This window comes from Trachemys scripta, chromosome 10 (genome assembly GCF_013100865.1).
Source record: "Trachemys scripta elegans isolate TJP31775 chromosome 10, CAS_Tse_1.0, whole genome shotgun sequence".
In the NCBI taxonomy this organism is placed as follows: domain Eukaryota; kingdom Metazoa; phylum Chordata; order Testudines; family Emydidae; genus Trachemys; species Trachemys scripta.
Window position 1 is genome coordinate 85330196 of NC_048307.1, and position 23601 is coordinate 85353796.

The window sequence follows — 23601 nt, forward strand, 5'->3', positions numbered from 1 at the left end:
CCATTACTCCTTGTTCTGTCATCTGCCCCCACTGAGAGCAGCCGAGCTCCATCCTCTTTGGAACCCCCTTATTTGCACTGTAAAACAAAACAAAAAAAATAGTATATTTCAATTCACCTAATAAAAGTACTGTAGTGCAATCTCTTTATCATGAAAGTTAAACTTACAAGTGTAGAATGATGTACAAAAAATAACTGCATTCAAAAATAAAACAATGTAAAACTTTAGAGCCTACAAGTCCACTCAGTCCTACTTCTTGTTCAGCCAATCGCTCAGACAAACAAAATTGTTTACGTTTACAGGAGATAATGCTGCCTGCTTCTTATTTATTACAATGTCACCTGAAAGTGAAAACAGGCGTTCACATGGCACTGTTGTAGTCTGCATCACAAGATATTTACGTGCCAGATGCGCTAAAAATTCATACATCCCTTCATGCTTAAACCACCATTCCAGAGGACATGTGTCCATGCTGATGACGGGTTCTCTCAATAATGATCCAAAGCAGTGCAGACCGATGCATGTTCATTTTCATCATCTGAGTCAGATGCCACCAGCAGAAGGATGATTTTTCTTTTTTGGTGGTTCAGGTTCTGTAGTTTGATGTCTTAAAAGAGCAACACTCAGATGCAGAAAGCATGCTCCACATCTCGTCCCTCTCAGATTTTGGAAGGCACTTCAGATTCTTAAATCTCACATTGGTACCTTCTTTGTGTTTTGTCAAATCTGCTGTGAAAGTGTTCTTAAAACGAACATGTGCTGGGTCATCATCCTAGACTACTATAACATGAAATATGTGGGTAAAATAGACCAGGAGACATACAATTCTCCCCCAAGGAGTTCAGTCAGAAATTTAATTAATGCATTTTTTTTTTTTTAATGAGCATTATCAGCATTGAAGCATGTCCTCTGGAATGGTGGCCGAAGCATGAAGGGGCATATGTATGTTTAGCATATCTGGCATGTAAATACCTTGCTACACCAGCTACAAAAGTGCCATGTGAATGCCTGTTCTCACTTTCAGCTGACATAAATAAGAAGCAGTCAGCAGTATCCCCCGTAAATGTAAACAATTTTGTTTGGTCTGAGCGATTGGCCGAACAAGAAGTAGGACTGAGTGGACTTGTAGGCTCTAAAGTTTTACACTGTTTTGTTTTTGAGTGCAGTTATCTAACAAAAAAATCTACATTTTAAGTTACTTTCACAATAAAGAGATTGCACTACAGTACTTCTATGAGATGAATTGAAAAATACTATTTCTTTTATCATTTTACAGTGAAAATATTTGTAATAAAAAATAAAGCACTATACACTTTCTATTCTGTGTTGTAATAGAAATCCATATATTTGAAAATATAGAAAAACATCCAAAAATATTTAATACATTTTCAGTTGGTATTTTATTGTTTAACAGTGCAATTAATAGCAATAATTTTTTTTAATTGTGATTAATTTTTTTTAGTTAATCTAGGGCAGTTAACTGCCCTAGTTATGATGCTTCCCGTGCACACTCCAACCCTCAAGCCCTCTGAGCATCTCCCGGAGTGGCAACACATCTGAAAAGACAGAGTATTTTTGTGTACCCGTATTTGGAAGATTGGTTGCTAAAAAGTGCCACACGTGAGGGTCTGTCATTTCACATCACAGTTACATCCCTCTTTTCGGATCTGGGTTTGCTTCTTAATTTCAAAAAATTGAATTTCTATCAAGCTCAGCATTCCTTTTAAAGGTTCTATTCTGGACTCATTAGCAGGGAAAGCTTTACTTCCAGAGGACAGGTTTCTAAAAATGGAGCAAGTGGCTTTGCAAGCCTGCCAATGTTGGAAAGTGATAATCTTCCTGGGTCTTGTGGGCTTGATGGCAGCTACCACTTAGTCACTCGGTTTGCTCATCTCTGAGATCAGTGCTGCACTGGATGGCTCAGGTCTACATACCCAGCCAGGACAGTCAGAAAATATTTGTCACCATGCCTCAGGACGTTCTAAATTTGCTGATGTGATGGCCAAACAGATCAAATATTCTCAGAGATGTCCTGTTCGATCCTCCTTCGCCCTCAGTCACAGTAACATCAGATGCAACCACCACTGGCTGGGGAGCTCATTGACGCTGGTTTACAATCTGGGCTTTTTGAGAAAATGTGTTTGGAATTAAGAGCCAGTCATTTGACCCTCCGATCGTTCCTTCTTCATAGAAAAGGGGGAACGCTCTTCAGGGAGCACCGGATAACGCTTCTGCTGTGCATTACATGAGCAAGGAACGGGGGCTTCATTTTTTCCAGTTATATGCCAAGGTGGTCAGATTATGCAATTGGTGCACTCTTCACGAGATCTATCTAATGGCCCTGCATTTAGCAGGCAAGAGCAATGTACTAGCAGATTGCCTCATCAGGGCCAGTTCTCAGATTCACGAGTGGTCCCTGAAAGCTCCAGGTATGCAAGACATACCTGGATGGTGCTAGCCCGATGTAGATCTGTTTGACAGCCAGTCAGTCCATTTCAGATGCCTTCCTTCTATGTTGGGGAAGGAGCCTTCTGTATACCTTCCCCCCACCACCACCTTTATTCAGAAAATGGTGACCAAAGATTTGTCAGGACAGGGCAAAAATTATATTGATTGTCTCTGCTTGTCTGAGACAGCAGCGGTACATGAATCTGCATCAGCTGTCAGCTGGACTTTACATGCATTTTCCTCTGTCTCCGGATCTCTTGTCACAGCAACAAGGCAGGATCTTTTATCCAGATCCTCAGTCTCTTCATCTTATGGCCTGGGCTGTCGGACTTTGGCTACTCTTAGCAGTCATGTTCTCATTGGTAAAGAATGTACTGCTTAATTCTAGAAAATTGCCTACTAAAAAGTGTTACTATTTAAAATGAGCTAGATTTGTTGCTTGGATGCAGGGAAAATATGATTTTTCCAGTTGCAGCTTCCATACCCTGTATTTTAGAAATTTTATATACTTAAAATCTGAGGGAAGGGGGCCTAATTCTTCTTTAAAAGTTCACCTGGTAGCTATTCAGTCTCTCTTATTTTGGTTGATAGTAGATCACTGTACATGATTCTGTTAAGATTTATGAAAGGATTATCTAACAGATCTCCACCTTTAAGGGATCCAGTCCCATTTTGGGATCTTAATCTGATCTAATCTGTTTGAGGTCATCCTTTGAACCCCAGGTGAAGTGTTTCATATTTTATTTATCTGTTAAAATGGTCTTCACTATTGCTATAATGTCAGCCAGAAGGGTGGGCAAATTGCACGCCCTGATGGCTGAGCTGCCCTTTATGATTTTTCATAAAGATGAGGTGGTTCGTAGATCTGATCCCAGGTTTTTACCAAAAATAGCCACTGTTTCATATCAGACAGCTGTGATACATTGTACCTCAAAATAACACCCTGACACCCCCACATTCACCACTTTTACATGGTTCTGATATGTTGTACAAAGTATGTCTTGTGAGGTATCATTTGAAAAATCATAATTTGCTGTACAATTTGCTGTACATCATTGTCCTGTAGGGTTGCCAAACCCTCCAGGTTTGGCCTGGAGTCTCCCGGAATTGGCATCAATCTCTCAGTGACTATTGAAAGCAATCTAGGAGACTTTTTAATAGGATATTTTAAGAAAATGACATTACATCATGTTGGGGGCAGGGGGGGGGAGAATCTCCCAGAATAGCTTGAGTCAGAGTTGGCAACCCTATTGGCTTGTTAAAATGTGTGCATCATTATTGTATATGAAGCTATGACATTTTACTATATGTTTGTTACTGAAATGTGTTATGGGTCTGGGGAATGGCCACAGTGTAGCTCCTTAGAAATAACAAAAAGAATCGTAAACTAAGTCCTTGCATGGCACTCAAGCCTCACGTACACAAAGGTGTGAGCAAGAAATACAATTCACCTGAGAGCTGCTTCAGATCTCATGGACACAGGAAACTGATTGTCTGTGTCCCAGCTGGGGGGTATTCCTAAAAGCAAGGAGGAGGGTATAAAATAAGAGACCGGGACATCACCTCTTTAACTATCTCCTCCCCCCCCCCCCTTGACACCTGGAAACAAGATCATTTGGAAGACAAAGAGGAGCATAATTGAACTGGGGGAAAAGCAATTCGCATCACATTTCATATACCATTTTTTACTCAAACCTACATGCTAAGGGTAGTTACGTACATTAGGTGCTAGAAGGATTCTTGCATATTTAAATAGAAGTCCGTTTTAGGAATTCATCTAGGTTGGTTGTTTCTTGTACTAAGAAGTCAGAGTTTGCCTGCTAGGACTATTCCAGTTGTGTGAAACAATGCATCATTCAGTATTACAAATCCACAGAAATTCCTGAGTCTTCTGTTGTACAGTCTCCTTCTACGAGAGCTGTAGCTGCATCTTTTGCTTGTATTAAACGTGTTCCTATTAGGGAAATTTGCAGGGCTGCTACCTGGAAGTTAGTGAACCCATTCACTAAGCACTATGAGCTGGATCTAGCTTCTAGAGCAGCAGATGCCAAATTTGGCAGAGTGGTGCTTCAATCATTGTTTAATTAGGACTCCCAGCTCCGGGCTTTTTCAGTATTGCCTATTGCTTGTCAAACTAGCCATAAGTGGGAATATGCAGAGCCACTCAAAGAAGAAATAAAGTTTACTTTGTAAGATGAGTTCCTTGGGATGACTCTGCATATTCACATTTCCTGCCCCTATTTTTCTCAGTCTTATTGTGGTCTCTCTGGGTTAGCAGTAAATGAACTGAGGCGAAAGAGGGTGCAGTACCCCCTTATGTAGCCTCACCTCAGAATGTTTGGAAGTTCTGAGAGGAGGAGGAGGTGGGGCCCATGTACCCGGCAATGGCACTGCTTGGAGAAGGTTCTACTATTAGACCCTAACAAATGCTGCAATACCCAACTGGGAATATGCAGAGTCACTTTTGAAGAACTCCTGTTACCAGCATAGGCGCCACATAGGGGGGCATGCAGGGTCAAGTGCTCCCCTGTTTTCTGCGTGGCCTGATGGGGGGAGGGAGAGGGGCTCTGTCCTCCTCTCGCTGCGCCTGCCCCCTGGCAGCCGGGCCCAGGTCACTGCTCTGTGCAGTGTGGCAGCTGCCTGCGAGAACCCCGCTGGGGAGGTGGCAGCACTTCCCCCTCCCTGCTGAAGACAGCAGCCAAACAAGCCGGAACACTCTCTCTCTCCCTCCCTTCCCCCCCCCCCCTTCCAGCTCGCCTGGCTGCTGTCCATGGGTGGGGATCAGAGGGGGTGGGCCACTGCCACCGCCTTCTCCCCAGCCAGGCTCTCTCTCCGGCAACTGCCGCTCTGCACAGAGGCAGCGGCCACCTTCAGCTGGCATGAGAAGCAGCTCCTTCCTGTCCCCTCCACTCCCTGCCCGGGCCTGGCTGCCAGGGAGAGCCACTGAGCGAGCCAGAAACATGCCATGGTGGGGGAGGTGCAGTGGGAGAAGGACAAAGCTCCCACCCACGCAGGTAACTCTGGCAGCGTGGGGAGAGTACAGCAGCCTTGGGCTGGGCACAGGGCAGGCAGTCACTGGGGAAGGTGCTGGAAGCAGCTTCCCTGGCCTCTGCTCTGCTGAGGTGTCCCTGAGGGCACTGGAGCTCCAGGGAGACACTGGTGCTGTGAGTCTTCCTGGGCTCCCAGCCAGGCCCAGAGTTTTGTCAACATAAGTGCTAGGGTAGACGTGGCCAAAGTAACCTTCCTATATTTTGGACAAGGAGTAGCAAGTCACTAGCAGCTAGGATAAAAATTCGCCCCGTTGGCATGCTCAAGACAGAGCCCCAGAAATTCCACAATTCTGGAGCCTTGGAATTTGCCATGGAATCCACCCCTTGCCAGAGAACCCTGTTCCAGAATCTCAGCTTTCCACATACGAACTGAGTGAGCCAGGCAGACATGAAACAATAGTGCAGGTACGGTCCTCCCCAGGGGCTCTTCACTTTGGCACCTTAACAACATTGGCATTTACAACGAGATAAACTTATCTTGTTAATAGCTGACCACTTTAAACAGAAACATCCAGCTAAAGTGCTTATCCATAGTTCCAAACTGCCTCCCCAGCATTACAAACCCCTGCTTTCCTTGGCAACCTCATGGTGCACTTGTGTTGACAACACAGAAATACGTGGTATATTCAAAACTGAAAATGGGGGGGAAAGCATAATATTAAATGCACCATCAAGATGATAACCCAGGAGTGACTATACTGATTGGATTAATTATTTTTAGCTAATTAAAAACCTATACCTTTTAATTTAAATTTAAGTTCTGCAGCCTCCCACTCTGGAGTGCCACTGAATCCAGAGACTTTGCAGCACAACTTAGTTCTCCTGGCCACAGAGTTCGAGGCCCTGACTCAAGGATACAGCTTAGGGCTTGTCTATGCAAACGTTTAGTTTGTGGCAAGCTGGGGCTTGAATCACCTGCACTAGCCTGCCATGGACAATGTCCATGTGGGCTCTGCGGACTCGCACTAACAGTTTGTTAATGCTCTTTGATCCTGTTAGCTTTGAAATGGGACTAGAGCAAGGGCATTAATGAACTGTTAGTGCTGTGAGCAGGCTCCCCATGGATAGTTTATCCCACACTAGCCTGCTGTGGGCTGATTCAGACCCTAGCTTTCCACAAACCAATTGTTCATGTAGTCAGGCCCTTAGATTCTGTATTGAAGGTGATGCAGATCCCTGGAACCCTTCAATCCTCAGTAAGTTACAGTTGCCATAGGACGATCTGTCGGCAGATCTGAGTCCCAGTTAGCAGCCCTTAACTCAGTAAGATGCTATGGTCTTGCTGGGTTCTGATATGCAAGCCATAGTTTTATGTACACCTAAGCTTGTATCCATGCTCGAACCTAAGTCTGATATGTTACAAGATCTAAGTGGTCCACTTATTTAAATATTTATTCTGCATAGCTGTTCTTTGTAGCAAGAGCACAGTTGTGGTACTCAGTGATAGCTTCATCCGGGTTGTGGAAGCAGAGAAAGAACTGACAGGAAGGAACTACAATGCATAACCGTTCTTTCTCTGCTTCCACAGGGTGTAAGTTTGCATGGGGGACGCTATCAATAATGGATCAGTACTGCACATTTCACAAGGACGTGACGGCCCTTAGAGTTCTGGAATCCCGACCAAACTTTTATCTAGGGTTGACAGGGCTCATGAATTAGTACTTTCTTCTGTCTGGTCCCATGGTACCCCAAGGAGAAACGATGGCCAAATCTCGCTGCACCAGGGGCAATTAAAATATCTACCAACAGGAAAAAATAATTCCGAAAATCTATATCACGCTTTATTGCCTTTCACCCACTGCAGAATGAAAGAAGGTGACTATTCCATAGCCTAAAGGTCCTACTCCAGACTTCAAATTATGCACTACAAGACCAACAGCATCACTGTACCTAGGAGAATGTGCAGAGCAGATACGTGGGCTTTGAGCGATCTGTTTGCTTATGGCCCACTTATAATTTTTTGGACTTGGTGGACATAATATTTGATAGTGGAGTCCAAGAGTCTGCAGAAGGGTATAAATAAATAAAAGCACGTAGTGGCTTGATTTTCTTCCCTTTCCATTCCTGGGCTTGATGCTAGTTACGTCCACTATGTACAGAATTGCCAGATGTACTTTTGAGAGAGAGAGAGGTGGCTCTTATCTCTCAGCACTGGTAGGCCTGGTGTCTCCCACCCCTCATCTGAGTTTAGAGCCACCTGCTCTGAGACAGAAAGGTAAGCAGTTGAAAGCCTGTTGGGCCTGGTTCATATGTTGGTTATCAGCTACTTTTGGAAGAGCTCCTGCATAATTCCAGTAAGTTGGGGGTTTTTTGGAGCAATTGGTGGGCTGGTCCAACCCGCCCTCCTGGCTGTTCCGGCTGCCTCCTCCGCAGGGGGAGAACCAGTACATATACACAGTTTCCAGACATAACTGAGAGAATCTGTGTATGCATTGCTCTCTACTGCTATGCTTGTAGGAACCTGTAGGCCTTCGCTCAATTCCTTGCACATGTGTGTCAACATCCCAAAACCATCACCATCACAACGGCACCAACTGACATGCTTATGGGCAATCACAACAGGGAGGCCAGGGCCTGGATGGCCCCAAGGACCAGACTCCAGTCTCTCCTGAACCATGAGTAGGGGCTGGTGTGGAATACCATGCCTAGCTCTTCCACAGGCCTGTGGTTAAATAGACTCCAGTGCTGTCAGTCTGGCACCATTGGCTGAACATTTTGTTTTTCAAAGAAATAAAAGTGACAGTGAGATTTCCAGTCCCCTCAAACCTCGTTCAGTTCTGGGGGTTGGATGCACACTGATACATCTGGTATAAAGCCAGGAGAATGTTGTTCAGGGTCTGCCTACCTGCTGTTTACTAGTTCAGTCACTCTTGCAGGAGTGTCTGTGCTGTAGCTTCCACTTGGGTCCCACCCTGGTGCCCAGTTCACTCAGTGCTTCCTTCCCATTGGAGGGACAGTCAGGTGCTGATGTCTGGGAACATGCTACATGCCATTTAATAGGCTTTTCAGCAGAGACTCTGGCTGAGGTTTTCAGCTAAGTACTGACTCTCTGTGTTTGTCTGACGCTTTCTGGAATTGCTTTGCAGACAGCAGTGGCCCTTCCAGCACTGTCTCCAGTGCAGGCCCCTCCTCCCCGACCTCAATGGAGAACTACGCTCGCTTCGGCTTCACTGAGAAACCTTCCATCAGTCCCCAAATAAGTGAAGAGCGACTGAACTGCCAGCCCCCTGAACAGCGTGAGATGGAGCCCTCAGGGGAGGCACGTGAGCTAGAGCTGGGTGGGTCTGGGCCCTTGGTAGAGAACCCCCTGGGAGAGATGCCAGAACAGGGCCTGATGAGGATGCCAGGGCTCTTGGAGGTCCCAGAGCCAAGCAAGGAGGAACCATCTGCGGAGGTGCCAGAACAGGGCACGATGGGGGTACTGGAGTTGGGCAAGACCAGGCAGTCTGGAGACACATCTGAAAAAGATGGGTCAGTGGTGCTGGAGCAGGGTGAAGAGAAGCCAGCTGGGGGAACATGGGAGCTGGGTGAGACAGGGAAGCTGGAGCCAGGTGAGATAGAGCTGTCTGGGAAGATGTCAGATCCAGGTGAAGAGGGGCCATCTGGGGAGATGTTAGAACCAGATGTGATCAGGCCAGTAATACCAGTGGGGACATCTGAGCTGGGTGAGGAGGAGCCAGCGATGCAGACGTTGGAGCCAAGTGAGGAGGGGCAGCCGGTGCAGATACTGGAGAAGGAAGAAGAGGAGCTGTCCACAGATAATGCTCTATCAGATCAGCATCCATCCAGTCACCCATATCAGGACCAACAGCTGTCCAGTGAGAAAAGTGTTGAGGACGAGCAGCCTTCTAGGCAGCAGGAGCTACAGAACTAGCATCTCCCTCCATGGAGCATGCTGGGAAGAAAGGAGAATCCCCGAGACAGTCACTGTCTGGAAGCAGTGTGGCTCCCCAATCCTGGAGTGGACTCAGCTGTGCCCATGTCTTGCATAACGTTTCTAGCCCTCCAGTCAACCCGCTGGGCAGGTGTTACGTCACTCCCTGCACAGCAGCTGGCACTCCAGAGCTCTGTAGCATGCCATGGCCCGAGCCCCTGGGACTATAGGAGACTGGTCTATGGGGACAGGGGAAAAGTCTGTTCTGTTCAGACACACCAGTCAGCTTGTCACCAACAGGCAAGGGATACGCACCCCTGCCTTCCTTAAATAGAAAACAAAGTCAGCCCTGGGTGAGCAGAGGCAACTCCCACTGAAGTCGTAGGGAGTGCATGGGCTTGCTTTTTCAGTGGCACTGGAGCCAGGAGTGAAGGGGAGGTGGGTCCACAGCTGTCAGGGTAATGAGGCCAAAGGAGATGCCTGCTGCCTGCAGCTGGTGTTAGCCCACTGACTGCATGGAGAGGGGCACAGGTCTGGCAGACATGAGCATTGTGGCAGCCACAAGCCTCATCAGAACTTACAAGTGCTGCATGTTTGTGCTGACCAGCTGCATTGTGTTGGTCTCCTGCTCTCTGGCTGCTGGAATATACCAGGGGAGGAGATTTGAGGGCAGCTTGATGATCTCCTGGTTAAGCTGCAGTATCCTTGGAAGCAGGAGAATGATCCTGAGGCTTGGCAAGGGTGCACATTCAGTGTGATGAGAGTGCTTTGCAAGCCAGTGACTTTTGGAACGGAGAAGTCCCAGCCTGCAGGTTCCCGACAAGCCTGTTCAGAAATGGCTTTTATGTGATGGAATGAAAAATAGGTAACACTGGGCATTACCTGCCACCAAAACCAGCTCCTTCCTTCCGTGGGCCCCGCTGCCCCTACCCAGCCTGACTGCTCCACGTGCCAGGTCTGGTAACTGTCTGCCTCTCTCACCTCACCTGTCAGTCACCCCCAGGTGGGGATGGTTGTAGGGAGGCACAGAGGCAAGTCTGATGGTAGGGAGAAACACTGGTGGGGGGCATGGGGCAGGCACTGGGGCAGAGAGGGCAATGGGGGTGAGATGGGAAGCTTTATTGGGGCACTGCAGGGTCAGGTTGGGGACCACTGCATGTGGGGGGACCCCTTTCAGTGGCTGCCCCTTGCGTGTTCCCGTTGAGCTGGGATTCCTGCAGGGAGGGGTGTGGTGCCCACTCTAGGAGGGGTGTGCAGGGAGTACAGAGACGGGTCTTTCTAGTCCTTGAGGGTTGAATGAGCTTTGAGCTCTGAACCCTGCAGTGACAGAAACAAAGTGCAACTGCTTTTTGAGCAAATCAGGTTTTATTTGTAAGATGCTGATAAGGAGAAATTGCTATTGTGGATAAAGTACAAACTATTTAATATATATTTATGTAAATGAGTGTCAAGCACAAGCCCAGAGGCATGGTAACTACAGGGGTCCTGCCTCCTAAGCCATGGCAGGTAGAGGAATCCCCATCTGCAGGGGCTGTGATGTCACCTCTTCAGCAAAGTGACAATCTGCCGGAGCAAGTGGAAGGCTCCTATTCCTTTGTCCCGCCTGTGGGGGAGGACTGTATTTATGGTACAGGTTTGTCTGTGTCTGTAGTCTCTGGGGAAGCTGTACCCAAAGATCTCTGCGCTATGTCAGGATGTGTGTGTTCACAGTAAACATGCTACACTATATGTCTGGCTTCCATCTCTCTTACCACTGCAGCAACCTGGGCAAAGTGCTGACACGCCCAATCGCTCCAGCAGCCTGGGTTGTCTCGAAGCAGCTATTGCTGCCTACGCTGCTGAGCTGAACTTGGGGGTGCAGGTCAGACCACTGAGCTGCACCTAAAGCTTCCTGAGCCCCCACAGGGAAGAGACTCCCTTCATTGCACTTGAGATGGAGTGTTGGAAATGCACGTGTCCATGATATCTGTGTTAATGCTGCTGCCAGTCACCTCGTGGAGGGGATGAGCCCTGTGAGGCTAAGGCTTGACTCTGTCCCCCACCCAAGCATGACAGTGCCATGGCTTGGCGTGGTTAAAGGAAACCTGCAAAATGGGTGTGGGTGTTTGGGGTGGAAGTTGGGTCTTGGACATATAACGAAGGCCTAATACCTCTGAGACAAGGAGAGGAAATCTGGTGTGGTTTTCACTGTGGGAGCGCTGGGGGTGTCAGCCTCAGCTTCCTGGATTTGGCAGGAGTGCTCAATGCAGGACCTAGAGAGGCAGAGGCTGCAGGAACTTTCCTAGCCCTTCGTTACGTGGTCACTGAAAGGGCAGGTAAGCCTTTTACACCGAGATCCCGTGTCTCAGCCATTTGCGAGGTCAATACAGTTGGTAAAGAGGAAGTGCTGAAGCCTGGTGACCCAGTCTAAAAATGGGGTGAACTGGGGGGGGGGGTCCACCTTGAGAGCAGCACAGCTCTTTGCTTTGGAAAGGGTGCCTCCAAGAGAGCTTCTAGGTGCAGTTCCCTCCTGCCTGTAACAGCATGCATCAGGATACTTTCCACATTCACATGCTGTTTTTCCCAGGACCTCTGATTCATTCAGTGCACCATTTGTGAGTGATTGTGTTAACTGGGACTTAGTGAAAACTTCTAAATAGTCTCCATAAAACCCCTTTTCCCTGTTTCACGGGGTGGGACTTGTGCTGCCATAACCCTGCTTGGCTATGCCTACACTAGTGAGCTCCTTTGCTGGCCCCCCCGGGGTGCTGGAGTGGCAGGAGGGCACTTGCACTCTGACTGCCGCAGGGCTGGATGACACGGGAGTATGAAGCTCAGTGCCCTTCTTGCATTCCAGCTCTGCTGTTGGCAGCAGGGGGAGCTGAGCGAGCAGAGCAGGAAAACCCTTGCAAAGGTTGCTAGTGCAGACAAGGCCAAGCAGGAGTATGGCAGCATAAGCCCTAGAGCCTGCAGGAAAATGTGCGGATAAAATCTGACTTTTCTAATAATTCACAAGCAGAAACCCCCTCATCAGCCCTGTTGCAGCCTCTTTCTCTGCTCCATGGCTAGTGCCCATCCTGGACCATTCAGCTGGGTTGGTGGAGGGAGATTGTAACAGGGTTCACAACCCGCCCCTCTTCCTGGGGCCCCCTTGCTGCCCCAGTAAGGCTCAGAGAGGCTTCAGGGTTGTGCAACACCCATGTCTTTATTTACCTACAGTTATTCCACTACCAATGTCTGTCTATTTACAAGCTTTACAGCATTATTCAACCTCCTTCACAGGCAGAGTCCTCCTTCAGCTAGGAGGCCTCCAGTTCCCTCACCGACTGACTTCTCCCTAGCTGCCCCCCACCTTCTGGCTCCCTCCCAGCCTTTATAGCCCTTGGCTTGTCAGGCCAGCAGGTGTTGCCAATTCTCAGGCCTTTTCCATCAGCCCCAATCTGCTTCCCTTGATTGGAGCTGACTGGGCTGGGCCTAGTAAGGTGCTTTTGCACCAGTGCCCTGCTACAGAGATACTGCTGGGACTTTCCCCCTCAACTGGGTAATATCTAGTTACCAACTTGCTAGTATTTAAATCATAGGACTGGCAGGGACCTTGAGAGGTCATCTAGTCCAGTCCCCTGCACTCTAGACCATCCCTGACAAGTGTTTTCTAACCCGCTCTTAAAAACCTCCAATGATGGAGATTCCACAATCTCCCTGAGCAATTTATTCCAGTGCTTAACCACCCTGACAGGAAGTTTTTCCTAATGTCCAACCTAAATTGCCCTTGCTGCAATATAAGCCCATTGCTTCTTGTCCTATCCTCAGAGGTTAAGGAGAACATTTTTTCCCCTCCTCCTTGTAACAACATTTTATGTACTTGAAAATTATGTCCCCTCTCAGCCGTCTCTTCTCCAGACTAAACAAACCCCATTGTTTCAAGCTTCTCTCAGAGATCATGTTTTCTAGACCGTTAATCATTTTTGTTGCTCTTCTCTGGACTTTCTCCAATTTGTCCACATCTTTCCTGAAATATGGTGCACAGATCTGGACACAATACTCCAGTTGCGGCCTAATCAGCATGGAGTAGAGCAAAATAATTTCTTCTCCTGTCTTGCTTACAGCACTCCTACTAATACATCCCAGAATGATCTTTGCTGTTTTTTTTTTTTTTTTGCAACAGTGTTACCCTGTAGACTCATACTTAGCTTGTGATCCACCATGACCCCCAAATCCCTTTCTGCTGTACTCCTTCCTAGGTAGTTCTTTCCCATTTTGTATGTGTGCAACTGATTTTTTCCTTCCTAAGTGGAGTACTTTGCATTTGTCCATATTGAATTTCATCCTATTTACTTCAGACCATTTCTCCAGTTTGTCCAGATCATTTTGAATTTTAATCCTATCCTCCAAAGCACTTACAACTCCTCCTAGCTTGGTATCATCCGCAAACTTTATATGTGTACTCTCTATGCCATTATCTAAATCACTGATGAAGATATTGAACAGAACTGGCCCCAGAACTGATCCCTGTGGGACCCTTCCAGCTTGACTGTGAACCACTGATAACTACTCTCTGGGAACAGTTTTCCAACCAGTTTTGCACCCACTTCGTGACTCCATCTAGGTTGTATTTCCCTAGTTTGTTTATGAGAAGATCATGCAATCCAGTATCAAAGTCTTACTAAAGTCAAGATATACCACATGTACTGCTTCCCCCCCATCCACAAGGCTTGTTACCCTGTTAAAGAAAGCTATTAGGTTGCTTTGACATGATTAGTTCTTGACAAATGTATGCTGACTATTAATTATTACCTTATCATCTAGGTGTTTGCAAATTTATTGCTTAATTATTTGTTCCATTATCTTTCTGGGTACTGAAATTAAGCTGGCTGGTCTGTAATTCCCCGGGCTGTCCTTATTCCCTTTTTATAGATGAACACTATATTTGCCATTTTCCAGTCCTCTGGAATCTATCCTGTCTTCCGTGACTTTTCAAAGCTAATCACTAATGGCTCAGATATCTCCTCAGTCAGCTCTTGTATTTAATCAGGCCCTGCCAAGTCGAAGACCTCTAACTCACCTAAGTAATTTTTAACTTGTTCTTCCATATTTTAGCCTCTGATCCTAACTAATTTTTGCAGGTATTCACTGTGTTAGACGTCCAGTCACTACTCAACACTTTGAAACATTTACCACTTCTGCCATTTCCACATTTTCTGTTATTGTTTTTCCCTCCTCATTGGGTAACGGGCCTACCCTGTCCTTGGTCTTCCTCTTGCTTCTAATGTATTTGTAAAAAGAAGAACAGGAGTACTTGTGGCACCTTAGAGACTAACAAATTTATTAGAGCATAAGCTTTCGTGGACTACAGCCCACTTCTTCGGATGCAGTCCACGAAAGCTTATGCTCTAATAAATTTGTTAGTCTCTAAGGTGCCACAAGTACTCCTGTTCTTCTTTTTGCGGATACAGACTAACACGGCTGTAACTCTGAAACCTAATGTATTTGTAGTATGTTTTCTTGCTACCCATGATGTCTCTAGCTAGTTTCATCTAATTTTGTGCTTTGGCCTTTCAATTTTGTCCCTACAGACTTGTGTAATTTGTTTATGTTCATCCTTTGTAATTTGACCTAGTTTCCACTTTTTGTAGGACTCTCTTTTGAGTTTTAGATCATTGAAGATCTCCTGGGTAAGCTAGGGCGGTCTCTTGCCATACTTCCTATCTTTTCTTCACAGTGGGATAGTTTGCTTTTGTGCCCTTAATAATGTCTCTTTGAAAAACTGCCAGCTTTCTTGAACTGCTTTTCCCTCATCCCCTGAATATTTAGATTGGAATTGCAGCTGGCTTGAGTGCTGTGCTCTGGCTCCTGGACATCCAGCCCCTCCCCTTGGCAGGGCTTTTCTGGGCCAGTGTGCTCAGACAGGGGCTCTGCATGCGACTGGCCCACAGCAGCACTCCACTGCTGGGCTCTGGAAGGAGCATCCCCCTTCCTGGCACTGGAGTGAAGCCCTGCCTGCTTTATACCGCTTCCTTCCTCGGGGTGGAGCCAACTCTTCACTGTCCCTTGCTATGAACTGGGATTTTAAAGATCTAGACGATGGCTCCAGAACATCCCCTGCTCTTATTAACTACAGGGGTTGCTGGACTGCTCTGGCCCAGAACTGTCCAGCCAGAAGTGCTGCTAGCTCAGCATTTCTCCTCCTCGCCGTCTGTTGTCCATCAACCCCTAGAAGGCGCTCTGGGAGGGAGTGTGGCCATGGCAGGGAAGACCAGCTCAGTTGCTTTGTTTGTGAGGCATGTGTTGGATTTTGGAATACACTCACCCTTCGCAGTTCTGCCCAGATTCACAAGATCTCTAGGCCTCAAATGCTGGGAGAGGTTGGGGGTCTCGCCTCCAGCACCTCTCCCTATGTTTTCAGCCAAGGGGGAGGGGGCTGCCTTTTCCCCCACCTGCTGCACTTTCTAGCTTCTCTTCGAGGTCAATAAGCATCATCTGCTGGCGTCACCTTTGTTACTGTGGCAACCAGACCTCTCCAGGCAGCAGGAGATGTTTCTCTCTAATTGTTTCCTTTCTCCTGTTGCTGGGGCAGGGTGAGATCTGTGCATCGCATCACACTGAGAGGAATGGGACCTCAGCCAGGACTGAGCAACTGTGCCTGCAGGGCATAAGACAGCAGCTCAGCCTGCACCAGCTCTTCATCTCTACCCGTTCATGCTGCTCCAGGAAAATCCCCGCAGCAGTTGCACTGTGACAGGCTGTGTGGGGAGCTGTACACAGCACAGAGGGGCTAGCTGTGCCCATGCCAGGGTGACAGAGGCCAGCTGGGTTTCCAGTCTGACTGGGTTCTACTTGTCCAGCTCTTGCTCTGTACCTGTGTAGTGGAGGTGGCCAAAGTGCAGTCCACTGCCCAGATGACATTTTATAATAGCCTACCAGTGGGAGGGAGGGAGAGTCTCCACTGGCCGCCCCCAGGCAGCTACAACTAGCTTTACTTTGTCCCAGTGAGTTGCAGTCCTCAGGCTCCTCACCAGCCCGTGGGTGGGCAGCAGCCCCATGTAACAGCTGGGTTGCACAGTATGAGGTAGCTCCCAGAGAGCAGGTTGAATGGAGCAGATGTGTTGGGAAAGTGCTCAAGGTGCTAACACACTGAATCCCCCAAGTGAGTGTCCTTAACATCCCAGGAAAGTGGGCTGCTTCCTTGTGAGTCATTGCACACATGCCGCCTGCGGGTTCAAAGTCAGTCTCCCATGCAGTGCTGCCCAATAAGCAGCCAAGCTGCCTGGCACAGAAGCTGTGGCTGGTATGAGGTGCATTGATAGCAAGGCTTTAAAGGCCAGCTCTTGGGCTGCTGCTTTGCAAAACGAGCTGGAGGCTGCCCAAAGCATCAGTTGCTGATCTCCCAGTAACCTCCCTTCTATCTCAGGAAGTACAGACTGGTGTAGGGCATCCCCAGTTCCAACCCTTCCTCCTCGGGGAAATTAAAAGGCAGAAAACTTGTGAAGGAGACCAGCAGCTGGGGTGGGGCCATGGAGCAGCTGGTAAGGGATGGGGACAGAGGCAAAGAGAGAGAGTCGCCAAAGATGGAGAACAGGGTGGAGTGTTTATTGACACAAAGGTATAAAATACAGTGTCTGGATAGAAGTAATGGGCACATTTTAACCAGTTTGTCAAAGTTTCAGCTTCCAGCCAGTGGATCTCATTTTGCCTTTGCTAGATTGAGGAGCCCTCTGCTATCTGAATTCTCTTCCCCATGTTGGTACCAGCCAAGAGACTGTGACCAAGTCACCTCTTGGCTTTCTCTTAGCTAAACTAAATAGACTGAGCTCTCTTAGTCTCTCATTGTAAGACACGTTTTCCAGACCTTGGAAAAGTCTTGTCATTTTGCTGAACCTTTGACAATTTGTCAAAATCCTTTAAAAATTGGACAAGCTGTGTCCTGAGAAACCACTTCGAAAATCAGTGGCAAGAGGATTTCCTGCCCTGGTGCAGAACAGGATGGAATTGAGGCTGGAGACCATTAAAAGCTGAGTTGTTTCACCTGTGATGCCAGGTGTCTGGAATGCAGGAGGTGGAGCCAAGTGCTCTCTACAGCTTGGGGAAAGAGCACGTGGTAATGGGGAGCCACAGTGGGAAAATAATTGGGCTTGGTACATCTCGACTGCTTTCTGATGGATAAAGCCACTAGGAAAGGGGTTTTCCGCCTTTCAAAGAAAAGGTGTATTTTTTTTTTTCCCTCTCCCAGGAAAGCCGTCAGCTCTCAGGGAATCATGGAAATTCAAAGGCAAGTGCTAGAATACATATCTCATTATTGTGCAACTGTTTTTGTGAGTGTGACAAACTGTCGTAAATGCATTTTTTCTCCCCTTTGCAGTAGTAGCTGTATCCCCTGCGCTAAGAGGGGCCTTCTAGGGGCAATGGGAGGAGCTGGCCCATTCCCTTCTAGCCTATTTGCTGCCCCCTCAGAAAAAAGGGGCAGGAAAAACATGCACAGAGCAGGGAGCAAAAGGAGGCCCTGGTAGATAATAGCCCTTTAAACAGCTACTCAGAAGCTCTAGAGCAGGGGTCGGCAACTTATGGCACGCGTGCCAAACACGGCACACGAGCTGATTTTGAGTGGCACGCTGCTGCCTGCCCGGTGAGAGAAGGAGGAGGGGAGGAGGGGCAGGAAAGCACCACGCTGGGGGAAGAAGCGGGGGGAGGGAGGAAGTTTGGCTGCTGCAGGACCAAGCTTCTGCCTTCTGCCCCCACAGGGGAGAGTGGTGGTGGGGGGTCCCAGCCCCCCCCCCGTCCATCGCTCTCCCCTGCAAGGGCAGGAGGCAGAAGTTTAGTCCTGCGGCAGCCAAGAGCGGTGGGGAAGGGGGTGGAACAGGGCATATCCCAGGGGGCTGGGAGCACCCCCATGAACTGAGCACCCCAGCCTTCTACCCTGCACCCCCCTACCGCCCCAGCCTTCTGCCCTGCACCCCCAGCCCTGACCCCTGAACCCCCTCTCACACACAGCCTTCTGCCCTGCACCCCCCCACACACACACAGCCCTCTGCCCTGACCCCTGAACCCCACCCCCAGGTCTGGGGTCCCGGTTGCCGGACCCTTGCCAGCCTGCGTCCCGGCCGCAGGCCCCGCTCAGCCCGCTGCCGGCCTAGGTGAACAGAACCCCAGGCTGGAAGCGGGCTGAGCAGGCTGGCGCCGTAAGATCAGCATTTTAATTTGATTTTATATGAAGCTTCTTAAACATTTTGAAAACCTTGTTTACTTTACATACAACAATAGTTTAGTTACATAATATAGACTTATAGAGCGAGACCTTCTAAAAACGTTAAAATGTATTACCGGCATGTGAAACCTTAAATTAAAGTGAATAAATGAAGACTTGGCACACCACTTCTGAAAGGTTGCCTACCCCTGCTCTAGAGGGAGCTAACGTGTGTTCATGAAATCTGCCAAAGCCACATCTCTGGTTCCTCAAGCTCAAACTGAATGTTACCCCAGCTTTCTCCAAAGGCTTTGAGGCTGCAGCTGTGATCTGGGCAGGGTGGTGACTGCTTTGGGAACCACAAGTAGAGAGACTCGATCATGGTGCACATGTGCCCTACATGTGGGAGTTTGGAATGTTTTTACCAGCAGGGTCTATTAGGGGGCCAGGCCTGTATTCTGCACACCCTTTCACTCCCACTCCCAAGAGGGTAAAGGGCAGAGGTTCCCCAGCCACCACTCAGTTCCTTCTTACCACCCTTGGCAGCAAGTCAGAACAACTTCAGTGTCCCTGTAGTCACTAGAGAGCGTTTGTTACTAGTCGTGGTTACAACAGGTATTGCATGTTACTGTTTCTGGTCTTAGCCTGTTGGTTTAACAAGCAAAAATCCCCAAAAATCTACACGAGATAGCTGATCCCGGATGTTCAGCTTCATGGCTGATCCCATGTCCCCATGTTTAAAGACTTTCTCTCCCATGGAAGGGTAATTTCCCTGTGGGATGAACATCTGAAGGGCCTTTACTGTTTGGGGAGAGTCATATCTCCTCTAAGTGTGCAATTTGCCAATCTTTTAGCAAACGCACACAGAAGGCCAGCGAGTCAGCTTGGCTGACCAGATGTCCCGATTTTATAGGGACAATCCTGATATTTGGGGCTTTTTCTTATATAGGCTCCTATTACGCCCCACCCCCGTCCTGATTTTTCACACTTGCTGTCTGGTCACCCTAGAGTTAGCACTAAATGTTTACCTCATGGAGCAGTCTGACAGGAGCATCTGATGGTGTGCCAGACAAAAGTTCCTGCCTTTTTCCTGCAAAATATGCTTCCAGTGCTCCTGGGACGGAGCTAGGGAAGGCACTCCAGGCTCTGGAGTGGCAGAGTGTGCTCATTCCTCCTCCAGGAGTGCAAAGACTGTGCCACACACCCTGCTGGCAGTCAGTTACCCTTGCCGCCTGCAGGAGAGCAGCGCATAGCTCAGTTTGCCTCTCAAGACCGTCCCCTTTCCCAGTACAGGGCAAGAGACTGCTAAGAGTCAGCAAGCCAGAGACTTGGTTAAGTCAGCACTAGCAAAGACAGCACCATCTCATTGACCTTGGGAATAATGCAGCACCATCCAAAGAGCAGCAACACTGAACTGCCCTGCCTAGAGTGTCTCCCCTACAGCACTTTGAGAGTTTCTTTGGTGGTGACTCACGTGGGACCACTCTCCACAGAACACAGATCTCCAGTACTGACGACACCTAAGGGAGCGTTTTCTACCCCCCCCCCCCCCAGGACTGAGTCACCCTGAAGTCTTCTCTTCCCAATGTGTCTGCTTCTGCTATGATTTCAAAATCCTCTCCAGTACCCCAGTCTTGGGTACCAGTGATGAAGAGCTCACTTCATCCACCTGAGAGTCAGAAGAAATCCACTATTCCCACTCAAGTCTCAGTGGCTCCAGGCACTGCTTCTCCACTGGTGGGTTTTCCTCATTTGCAGTCACTTCTAGCAGGAATCCTTCTAGACCAGCACCCTTCCTACCCAACTGATCTAGGGATGGGGAAGGGCATAGATGAAATTCTTCCCTTCTGCAGAGATCATGTACCTGAAACTCCACATGCTTCATAGATGCCTCCTCTTTGGCCCAATATGCCAGACTCCTATGGCTTTCAAACTTGGCCATACTGGCCATGTGGACACCACAAACTCCATTCCAGAGCCAGTTTCCATTTCTTCCTTCAGGAGCCAGAAATAAATCTCCAGTGCCTAAACCTCAAATGCCCTCTCACTCTTCCTGGACAGGAGATCACCCGAGAGGAGCAGCAACTGCTGAGTGAAGGAAGGATATGGAGCGTCAGGAGGACCCCATTAGCACCTCCATGCTTTCCATCAACCCCCGCCCTCCCCCAATGAAGCAGTGATTTCATCTGTCCCTGCTACTGTTGAGGATTTAAGAATTGTTTAAAAGATGGTAGAAATCCTTGAAATTCTTCTTGAGATGGTTCGAGAGAAGGCTTATACATTTTTTGAGATTCTGTAACTGGCTCCTCAGAGCTGTGAAACTTTGCCACTGAAGAAGGGAATCTTAAACCTTGCTAATGATTTATGGTCTCCCTCAGCCACACTCTCTGCTTCATTGAAATGCATGGATTGGAGATATCAGGTTCCATCTGAGGGTTTGGAGTATTCTGATACTCACCTTGTTAGTAATCACTGCAGCCAATGAGCAGTTTAAGCAGTTTACAAAGTCTGCCCTAAAGGGCAAAGAACCGACCTCTGAAAAAAAGATTAGATTTTTTTTTTTTTTATTAAAAAAAATATACTCCTCTAGTAGCCTGCAAGCCAGGATAGCAAATCATCAGGCTACGTTAGCCAAGTATCACTATCTGCAGTGGGACAAGGAAGTGGAGATTGTGGATGAACTCCCAGGAGAACACAAGGAGGGGTTAAGTCCATTTGCTTAGCAGGACAAGCAGTTGCCAACACATCCCTGCAGGCAGCCTTAGATGCAGGGGACACCAAGGGTACGATCTATAGCAACTGGTGGCAAGGAGGAGGGCCTCGTCTGTATCTGGTTTACCTAAAGAGGTTCAGACGCCCATTGAAGATTTACCCTTTGATGGACCTAGTTAATTCAAAAACTGATCAGGCTTTGTACTCATTAAAACACTCCAGATCCCTGCTTAGATCAGTGTATCCAGAAAATAAGGAACATACAATTGTGGCCACCTGTGAAAGTTTGGTTTAAGTTACTTGCTAGCATCACACAGGAACTCTGTGGCAGAGGCTGGGAGTGAATTCAATTCTCCAGCTTGGCAGGGCTGGAGTAGAGAGGTGGATCTGAGAGTGGTCAGCAGAGAGAGGGTTAAATGTCTGCTTGTGGATGAGCTTGGCCCGAGATCAGGCATAGAGGGGACAGAGAAGAGGAGCAAGGACAGAGCCCGGTGGGACCCCCACAGAGCACTGATGAGGGCGTGAGTAGGACCCTCTGAAGGGCAGGCTGAAGGAGCGAGTAGAAAACTAGGAGAAGCCAACATTTCCGGAAGATGTGTGCTTTGCATCCAGGGACTAATCTCCCTCAGGCACTGGCAGAGCTAGGAGATAGTGCACTCTGCCTTGGTGCTGAACCTTGCGGCTGTTTGTCATGCTCGCCCCAGCAGTTCTGTGCATGTGTTGACTAGAATGGGGGAGATGATGGAGCCTTATACTCCTGTACTCTACCATACACAACCTTCATCCCCTTCACACAGGCCACTTACCCCAACAGATTCCCCAACCCTCCCTCATTGGAGGAGCCTCTCACCCTTCATATACACACCAAAGGCCGCCTCAATTCCAGCTTGCTCCTATAACAAGGAAGCCCTCACATTTTCATATCTTGCTCTCTGCATTGTCTATGCCTCACCCAGCCCTCCTGCTGCCTCTGTGCAGCACTGTCACGGAGTGAAATACCACTACATTTCTCCCTCCCTCCCCCTGCAGCTTCTCCACCCACAACATTCCAGGTGTCCCTGTACATTGAGTTCCTCATCATCTGCAAGGCTGAGGCCTCACTCATTGCACACAGGAGAGCTGCTGAGGTCAGTGTATTATGGCTCATTGCCAATAATTAAGCAGCATACACATGCCTTCCGCATGCTGTTCATAGGCTGCAATCTGCTAGGAGGGTGCATGAGGTGGCAGGTTTGAGGGCAGAGTTAAGGTCACTTGAGGTACTTAACTCTGCATTTCCCCATTGCACTCCTCTGGTGCCTCTGTTCCAGGAGAATAGCTCAAAGCACCTTATAATCTTGCATTAATGTTGCTTCAGAAAACCTCTGTGAGACAGGGCACTGTTATCTCCATTTGATGGGTGGGAAGTGGAGGCCCAGAGAGATGAAGTAACTTTACCAAGGTGACAGAGGGAGGCAGAGCCAGAAGTGGATGTTGACCTCCTGAGCTGCAGTTAGGTGTGATAGATGCAAGCCCATTCTCACACATTGGAGGCTTTATCTCAGTTTAGACACACCTGGCCTTTTAAAAAATTCCAGCATTCTTATCAATTACTTTTGACGTCATTGTTATGGTTTTGCAACTGCCACAGAGCTCTGGTCCACACACAGCTGTCCTGGTTTAGGTACAGGCATGATTTTACAAAGACTTAATTCAATCTGTGGGTGGACTCTCTTAAACCAACTTACTCCTGTATTTGTCATTTAGCTTGTTCCTATACCTTACATTCTACATCCAGAGCAAGCTAAACCACTGTAACCCGTTTTAAACTGAGATAAATGTGTCCACACAGGGGTTTGCACTAGTTTAACTAAACCAGGGTAATTAAACTGGTGCAAGTTTGTGTATAGACAAGCCCTGTGTTTTTGTCTGGAATTAGAATAGCGACTGCTTGTGATGTGATACATTACCCTCTAGCTAAGCTGAGCCTACAGGCCCTGCATTTCCTCTTCCAGTGCCGTGAAGCCAGCGCGGGATGTCAGAATGTCTGCCCATAACAAGATTGCCTGTGGTGCTGTTACGCATACTTCAACCACAGAGGGCTCTGAAAGCAATTTTCAACTGGATATTTGAATGAAGTAGGAAGTAAGAGGGAGACATGGGGGATAGCTCCCCCATACGTGTTCTGAACAACTTCTGCACCACAGTTCTCCCTGCCATGCTGGTAACCCTGGCGTTATTAACATGCAAATGAGGGGCCTAGTGCAGCATTTCATCCGGGGCAGCACAAGCATTGAGGAAGAACCTCTCACTTTGAGACTGTAGTGCAGGGAAAGCAACATCAGGACCAGGGAAGCCAAGCACCTGTCTGCAAGCGCGTC

The 23601-nt window shown here is 48.1% G+C and overlaps 1 protein-coding gene across 7 annotated transcripts in view; it reads left to right on the forward strand.

The window, feature by feature from the left end:
* The window catches only part of PPIP5K1 (diphosphoinositol pentakisphosphate kinase 1), a 124680-nt gene extending 113580 nt beyond the window's left edge, over positions 1 to 11100 (forward strand). For all 7 annotated transcript variants that reach the window (XM_034783112.1, XM_034783115.1, XM_034783114.1 and 4 more), the window contains one exon: positions 8585 to 11100. In XM_034783112.1, the coding sequence (XP_034639003.1) occupies positions 8585 to 9372 (788 nt within the window). In that variant the 3' untranslated portion in view covers positions 9373 to 11100. The remainder of the gene's footprint in view (positions 1 to 8584) is intronic.
* The last annotated feature ends 12501 nt before the right edge of the window (positions 11101 to 23601 follow it).